The sequence below is a fragment of the Rhinopithecus bieti genome, unplaced genomic scaffold (genome assembly GCF_001698545.2).
Source record: "Rhinopithecus bieti isolate Rb0 unplaced genomic scaffold, ASM169854v2 scaffold_2572, whole genome shotgun sequence".
In the NCBI taxonomy this organism is placed as follows: Eukaryota; Metazoa; Chordata; class Mammalia; order Primates; family Cercopithecidae; genus Rhinopithecus; species Rhinopithecus bieti.
Window position 1 is genome coordinate 1,180,457 of NW_016804595.1, and position 8,984 is coordinate 1,189,440.

Genomic DNA, 8,984 nt, shown 5'->3' on the forward strand with positions numbered 1-8,984 from the left:
AAAAAAAAAAAAAAAAAAAAAAAAAAAAAGAATATATATATATATATTAGTAGAACATCATAACTTAGTGGAAAAATAAAAGAGAGACTCTCTATTTGTTATCTGAAAACATGTTCTCTATTTAAACAGCACCTCTACATAAGTGCATTTCTATCTTACAATCACTCTACAAACCTTTTCATTTTCATTTGAAAATTTTTAAAACTTCCTTGAAATGCAAATGAAATATCTTTACTCTTTGTCATTTGAAGTTTGCAAGTTAAATATTGGTGATTGATCATTGACAACCAGTGAGGAAAATAAACATTTGCCAGTTTAGAAGTATGCAGAGAACATCAGAAAGGATAATTAATTAGCATCCTCTAAGCATTCAACTGAAATTAGTTTTTCACTGCACAAACAAGAATGGTCAGCTTATTAAGTTGCCTTGGAAGTATTGTGAGCCAAAGGGTCAAAAATCTCACACTGACTCATCCTAACCTAGAACTTTGACTCTTCCTTTTCAAACTCTATTTATTTTAAAGCTTCTGTGAAGAAAACATCATTTTTGAACTTGTGTAACCTGCTGGACTACATCTGAAGGGGGTGCCTAGGGCAAATGGTGAGGTCAAATGCCTCCGGACACCACATGGTGTCTTCACTCAGTTCCTTTCCCTCTCTCACTGTGACAACACAGCTTCAGACAACAAACAATGTGATTGGATAGCAGAGTTAGTCTTTACTAACTAAAATAGAGTGGGTTTTTTTTTTTGTTTGTTTTTTTCATTATTATCTTACCAAAGCTGGATGATTCTGGAAAAACAAAGTTATGAAAACTAGTAATCCTGACTGGAGAGCAGTCAGGGAAGCAGAGAAAGCTATTCAAAGTCCAAACACCAATGCAATTTAACAAAACAAATAAATACAAAAAACATTCCTCAGTAGCACGTTTAGTCGCTTCAAGGAGCCAAATGCTGTGCCCATGTGGTCCTGAAGGACAGAGCAGCTCCTGTTGGGTGATGTCCCACTCTGGGGGGACTGACATCAGGCCCTAGGGGCATGAGCTTCTGGAGAGGGAGGGTCCCAGCAATAGCCCAGGATTCTTCCCAGAAGGAAGCCAACGAACAGGAGGTAAAAAAAGAACTTCCTTTTCTTCTCCCCAAGGGCATTTAAAAAAATGTCAAATGGAAGAATTCACAGTTCTCACATGTGTTATGAATGCAAAAAAAAAAAAATGTCAGTTGAGAGAAGAGAATACCAAAGCATCCTTTTACAGGGAAAACTCTATTTCAAATATAAGTGACTCTCAGAGTAAACAGAATTCAATTTTAAAAGGAATTTTTTTAAAACACCATTGGTTTCTGGAGGTCATGTTTATAAGAGTGGTGGTTAAGAGTTCAGTCTCTGATGTCAGACTGCCTGTGTTCAGATCCCTATTCCACAACATACTGGCCATTTATCCAGACACAAGTGACAACCTCTCTGCCTCAGTTCCCTCATCTTTGAAATGGAGATAATAATAGTACCTCTTTCTCATAGGGTGGTTGAAAGGCTTTATAAGGGGTGTTTAGCCAAGTGCCTGGCACACTGTGAACACTTGGCTTTATCATTACCACTTAGCTTTATCATTATATATAATAGGCTATATATTATAGCCACTATATCCTTACCAATTCAGGCTGCTGGACCCTACCCAATCCATAAGCAAGATGCCAGGACAACCAGGAATGAGGGAGGTTCTGAAACAAAGATCTCCTGAACACAGAGGATAAGAGACAGGGTCTCTTTTAGGTCTCCCCCAACTCAAAAGTCTAGCAACGGCAGGGTGTGGTGGCCCACACCTGTTATCCCAGCATTTTGGGAGGCCAAGGTGGGCAGATCACTTGAGGTCAGGAGTTCGAGACCAGCCTGGCCAACATGGTGAAACCCCATCTCTACTAAAAGTACAACAATTAGCTGGGCATGGTGGCACACCTGTAGTCCCAGCTACTCAGGAGGCTGAGGCACAAGAATCGCTTGAACCCGAGAGGCAGATGTTGCAGTGAGCCAAGATCACCCCATTTCACTCCAGCCTGAGCAATAGAGTGAGACAGTGTCTTTAAAAAAAAAAAAAAAAAAAAAAAAAACGTCTAGCAAGGCAGGACATGGAAGTCTTCCAGCCCACATGGCTCTTGGAGAGGTCAAAGCTGCCAGCAGTCCCCTGGGACTGTTGTAAGCATGCCAGCAGGACAGAGGGGAGATGCGTCATGGAGATGACCAGCACAGCCTGACACACAGGGATGAACCTGCGGGGAAGGCAGTGCTTAGAAGGAGATAAGTTGTTTTCCCTCCAACCTTGTCTCTGGAGCTTGAAGTTGCTCTAAAAGGGAACCAAGCTGTTTAAGTTTTGTTTGTTTCTAAAAGTTTTGTTTGTTTTTAAAGGGGGGTGGACATTATTTCTGAAAAACAGTTGAGAAATACAGTGGCATAAGAGACGTGCTCAAAAGAGACTAGGGTCACTCCCCCCAGCAAAATAAAACACGGTGGCCTTTTCAATAAAATGAATGTCAAAGGCATAGCACATATTTCAAATTAGGAATAGTGGGTATTGCATAGTTAATTTCTGTTTTACCTTCCTTGGCTCACTGGAAATTTGTTAGGATTTCTTTTCCCCTACAGCTTCACTGGAATGCTTACAAATTTCCCTTGCTTTGCTGCAGATACTTTGCTTCCTAAGCATAATTCCACTGGCTGGACTTCCATCCAAATGTCAAATGACTTCTTTGTTTTAAGTATTGCGTGCCTAAGACATAACTCAGTGCCACTAGTAATTCAAGTGTATGTGATCCGAAAGTCTTATAGACAAGAAAAATACAGGTCCAAGGAAATTGACTAATATCAGAATTTTGAGAAGTAGAAGTTTGGGTCAACTAAAAATAGGAACTGCTGGATTGACCTGGAATGTCAGCTTAAACTCTGAACTAAACCTGGTTGTTGTTTTTTTTAAATCGTCTCTAAGATTTGCTAACAGAAGTTGTGTTATCAAAGTCAACCCACTCACAGATGCTGCTGGCCATGACCCCCTGTTATTAACATGAAGCAGGATGCAAACTGGTACTCCCTAGTACTTTGACTTCAGTGACAACCTGATGGTTCAAGTATACCTTTTGTTGTGAGTCCGGAAAATTACTATATTACTATATTATGTGACTTTCCCAGGTCTCTGTCAAACCTGTGATTTTTTTTTTTTTTTAAAGACAAAGTCTCACGCTGTCATCCAGGCTAGAGTGCAATGGCACAATCTCGGCTCACTGCAACCTCCTCCTCCCGAGTTCAAGCGATTCTCCTGCCTCAGCCTCCTGAGTAGCTGGGATTATAGGCACCTGCCATCACTCCTGACTAATTTTTGTATTTTTAGTAAAGACAGGGTTTTACCATGTTGGCCAGGCTGGTCTTGGACTCCTGACCTCAGGTGATCTGCCCACCTTGGTCTCCCAAAGTGCATGGGATTACAAGCATGAGCCACCACGCCCCGCCTAAGCCTGTGATTTTATGATCCTTTATATCACATCCTTACCTGCTTTTCCTCTGAGTTATCTCATTTTTCCTACTTTTGCCCAACTAGCTTAATAAGTTTTAACTTAGGAAACTATAGTGAACTCCAAAATTTAAAAATAATTCAGATTTGTTGCTAGAAAATGAATGCTACTTACCTTTATTAGTTTCAGAGTGAGAAGCACAGGATCTTGAGTCTATATAAATGTATCATTTCCAATTTCCAAGCTCATGCTCTGTGCCTGACTCCAAATTGATTGTGACACTGTGGCTTTATGTTTTTACTATTAAGGTAGATATTGATGACATGCCTGATGAACAGTTTTTAGCAAAGTACATCAAAGAATTGTGTAATTGCATGCTTACTAAAATTCAGGGCATTGACTTTCATATGCAGGTAACTGATAGCCAAATTCACAACAAGAAGCTACTGAAATAATGACACTACTGAAGCATCTCTCTTACCATTCTGAATGAGGGTCTGTGACCGTGTGAACCTTCCATGGACAGCTGTCATGTGCAGTGGACTTTTGCCATCTTTACTCTAAAAAAAAAAAAAGAGGGAGAGAAAACAATGGAGGTGCTCATGAGCCAGTGACACCAATCTGAAACACCCCTATGGACACTGCTAATAATGCCCTGAAAACATTTATTTATTTATTTATTTATTTATTTATTTATTTAGTATGATCAACATGAGGCTGCAGTGAGCTGGGATTTTACCACTGCACTCTAACCTGGGTGCTAGAATGACATTCTTCTAAAAAAAGATAAAATAAAATAAAAGTATGATTAACAATTAAAAGAGGCAAAGATAATTTTGAAAGGAAAAGATAAAATGCACATGACCTGTCAAGTTATTGCATAACATCACATTTTTTAAAAGCTTAGAAAAACAGTCATCCGAAACCTTTATTNGCCCAGAGCAGATGCGTGCTTCCCACTGCATTTTCTTAGCACACACACAGTTACTCCATTACCAGGCGATGCAAAGTTTGACTACTTGCAATGGGTACCAACTTTCAGTTTGGGAAAAGAAAGAGTTCTGAAAATGGATGGCGGTGATGGTTGTACAACAGCGGGAATGCACTGGATACCACTGAACTGTACACTTAAAAATGGTTAAAATGGTAAATTTTATGTCATATATATTTTACCACAATAAAAAAAAGGCTTGATTTTTTTTTTATTGGTTAAGGTGGTGTCTGCCAGTACATTTACTGCAAAAATGTCTTTTCCCCTTTGTAATTAACCAGCAATCTTTGGGGTGATACTTTGAGACTGTGTAGATATCTGATTTCCCAACAGACTTTTCCACAATAATTTTTAACATATGTAGGGAGTACTTTGTTCAAAATTTATCTGCATTTTTTACTGTGTGCTTATATTATCAATATAAATTAGGTTCATTTGATTCTGTTTGCTTTCAAATTTTTTTACTGGGTTTTATTTTATTTTAATAATAAAATATTATTACATATTTTAATAATATGTAAAATATTTACATTTCAAAAGTCAAAATATTTTTGAAAAGGCTTACTCATTCTTATCCCTTCCTCTTCATCCTCATACACATCCTATAGTAATCATTTTCATTAGTTTTAGTTTATGCTTCTGTGCTTCTCTTTGCAAAAAAAAAAAAAAAAGAATTTCCCCCCTACTTAACAGTATATCCTATAACTCACTTCTAAAGATGACTTCTTGGAGATCTTCCTGATTTTTGTACAGTTTTATTGTTTTCCATTGCACAGTCGTATTAGTTTAGTACATTCATCTCCTATGGATAAGCATTTAGGTTGTAAATAACATTTTGCTATTATCTGGAATGCTGCAGTGAATAATCTCATACGTATGTTGCTTCATATTTGTTAGATGTATCTTCAAGGTAAAGTTTCAGAAGGGAGATATCTAGGTCAAAGGGAAAATTAATATGTGGTTTTGTTAGATTTTTGCCAGATTTCTCTCTGTAGGCACTGTGCAATTTTGCACTCTAACCAGCACAGTATGAGAGGCACTTTTCCTTATAGCCTTGTCAAGCTTTTGAATATCTGCTGTCTAATGGGTGAGAGCTGGAATCTCTCTGCAGCTTTCATTTGCATTTCTCTTATTATGAGGGAAGTTCTCTTATATGAGGGAAGTTGAACATCTTTTCATAATTATAGAAGGACCATTTGTTTATCTTTTTCTGTAAACTATTTTTCATGACTTTTGCTCATTTTTCTAAGTTTGTGTGTATGTCCATAAACATACACACAATACTGATATCTAAACCATATACACACATCCATATATGCTAGGATAAGTAATATAAAACCCTGTGAAATAGAAATATATGAATGGCTTCAATCAATCTAGAAAGAGGTGATACATTTGTTTTAAGTACCTTATTTCTGATTGAGAAAGTATTTTCTTATTGTAGAAAATTTAGAAGATGCAGTAAAATAGAAATATAAAGAGGAAAACAGAAGTCATCTATAAATTCACTGATTATCCAAGATAGTCAGTACTAGTATTTTGGAATATTTCCTTCCAGTTGTGTGTACGTGCGCATGTGTGTGTAGAATTTTCCCATGGTTGAGTTCCTGGTGTAGAAAGAGTTTTTTAATTCTATGTTCTCCTTTAATGTTACATTACAAGCTTTTCCATGTCATTAATTTTTTTCATTAATATAATTGTAAATGACTACATAATATCAGTATCTAGAGAACTTACTTAGCAAGTCCCCAATTAATAGGCATTGAGGCCATACCCAAATTTTGCTATTAAGAAAACACAAGAATGAACATATTTACAAATAGTCTTTACATTTCAGATGATTTCCTTTAGTAACTTTTTTTTTTTCCCTGAGATGAAGTCTCGCTTTGTCTGCCAGGCTGAAGTGCAGTGATGCAGTCTTGGCTCACTGCAACTTCCCCTACCCAGGTTCAAACGATTCTCCTGCCTCAGCCTCCCGAGTAGCTGGGATTACAGGTACCTGCCACCATGCCCGGCTAAGTTTTGTATTTTTAGTACAGATGTGGTTTTGCCATGTTGGCCAGGCTGGTTTCGAACTCCCGACCGCAAGAGATCTACCTGCCTCAGCCTCCCAAAGTGCTGGAATTATAGGCATGAGCCACCACGCCCAGCCAGCAACATTTTTAAAAGTAGGACTACTGGACTAAAAGTATGGAGACCCTTGATACATACTGGCAACAAGCTTTTGAGAAAGGCTGTACCCATTAGCATTCCCATCAGCAGTATACTCGAGCACTGTGCCAGAAAGAAGCCATTGAGAGTCTTCTCAGATCCGGGGAAAGAGCATCACCTTCCAGGCCAGGACATTGTTCCTTGTAATAAGACCGTCCATAAAGTCCTCATCAGATCTATATGATCTCATCAGATCATTCCAATGAATCCTACTATTGGCCATTATAACTAATAACTCCCCAACATTTGTTTTCAGCAAACAATGCTTTTTTCTAGCCAGGTGTACTGGCAAAACGCAGGGCTAGAGTATAAGAATATTTGCTACAAAGTGAAATGATTACCAAAATGTGTGTGCTTTGTGAAGGGGACAATTGTTTCAAAAACTCCAATTAGTACACACAGGATTTTGGATAGGTCCCTCTACTCTCAAGACTTCTGTGTGTAGAATTTTGTTTGAAAATCAATTTGCTGCGGATAAATTTACCCATTTAGGGGTTTGCAACTTAATAGCTGTTTACAAAAGGGAATCCCTTTTAACTGACTGGGACAGAGAAATCTAAATGGGAACTTGAATAGAAATACTGATCTTTCTTCAAATCTTTGTTTCTGTGTTACAGTGAGGTTTTTTGTTGTTGTTATTTTGGGTTTTTTTTTCAGCCAGACTCTCGCTCTTGCTGCCCAGGCTGGAGTTCAGTGGCACGATCTTGGCCCACTGCAACCTCTGCCTCCCCAGTTCAAGTGATTCTCCGGCCTCATCCTCCCGAGTAGCTGGGATTACAAGCGCATGCCATCACGCTCAGCTAATTTTTGTATTTTTAGTGGAGATGGGGTTTCGCCATGTTGGTCAGGCTGCTCTTGAATGCTGACCTCAAGCGATCTGCCTGCCTCAGTCTCCCAAAGTGCTGGGATTACAAGTGTGAGCCATCGCATCTGGCCTTATTTTTAAAATGTATTGTCCAAATAATAAAGTATGATCACTTTTGTAAAGTAATAATTAAATATCTTTACATATTTTCTTAAATACATAGAAAATCCAAAGTGTCACCAAACTGCCAACAAAATTCTTGGGATAGGGCTGAAGAGACACATTGGTGGGGACCACAGGGAATCTCTTTCATGACTTAATTTTAGTTTACAGTGAGCATGTACTACTCTTATAATCAGGAAAAATGATAAAAGAAAGCTAGTTATTGTGATCATCTAGGGACTCAACAAACAGTTAACTATGGCCTGAATTTAGAAGTGTCCAGTTGAGATCAGTTCATTGTATGACTTGATGGTAGCTTTGGAGACAAGCAGCCACCTCGTTCCCACAGATACCTCAGAGCAATTCAATGTGCACGTATCCGTATCAGAGCTGCCCATGGTGGTCTGCCTAAAAGCCTCAACAGAGGCTCAGACAGATTCTGAGACTGCAGAGATCTGGACAAACATTCCATCAATCCACATCCTTCCCAGCCAAGAGTCACCAAACCATTCTTAAAAAGTGTTAGAGCCTCCAGGTTTACCAGTCTCAAATATGCCAAAAATTGGGTGGAGAAAGGGAAGAGTGAAAACTATCAGGAAGGGTGGAATAGAGGGTCTGAGCTGGTAAAAGTTTTTTCTTGTAGTCGTTGCTTTCATTTTACAAGTCAGTTTAAAACTATAAAAATATAGATAACTGGCCAGGCACAGTGGCTCACACCTGGAATCCCAGCACTTTGGGAGGCCAAGGTGGGCAGATCACCTGAGGCCAAGAGTTCAAGAACAGCCTGGACAATATGGCGAAACACCATCTCTACTAAAAATACAAAAATTAGCCAGGTGCGGTGGCAAGCGCTTGTAGTCCCAGCTACTTGAGAGGCTGAGGCAGGTGAATTTCTTCAAGCCGGGAGGCAGAGATACCAGTGAGCTGAGATCATGCCACTGCACTCCAGCCTGAGCTACACAGCAAGATTTCATCTCAAAGAAAGAAAGATAATTATTGTCCATATATGCTTTTGTTATCATTTAAAATATATTTCAGGAGGCCAGGCGTGGTGGCTCACACCTGTAATCCCAGCATTTTGGGAGGCTGAGGCAGGTGGATCATGAGGTCAGGAGATCGAGACCATCCTGGCTAACATGGTGAAACCCCGTCTCTACTAAAAAACACAAAAAATTAGCCGGGCGTGGTGGCGGGCACCTGTAGCCCCAGCTACTCGGGAGGCTGAGGCAGGAGACTGTAGTGAACCTAGGAGGCAGAGTTTGCAGTGAGCTGAGATGCACTCCAGCCTGGGCAACAGAGCGAGATTCCATCTCAAAAA

At 39.3% G+C, this 8,984-nt stretch overlaps 1 protein-coding gene across 2 annotated transcripts in view; it reads right to left on the bottom strand.

Moving 5' to 3' along the window:
- ANKRD44 (ankyrin repeat domain 44) overlaps window positions 1-8,984 on the bottom strand; it is a 207,021-nt gene that overhangs the window by 120,435 nt on the left and 77,602 nt on the right. For both annotated transcript variants that reach the window (XM_017869304.1, XM_017869305.1), the window contains exon 8: window positions 3,979-4,057. In XM_017869304.1, coding sequence (XP_017724793.1) covers window positions 3,979-4,057 — 79 coding nt within the window. The remainder of the gene's footprint in view (window positions 1-3,978; window positions 4,058-8,984) is intronic.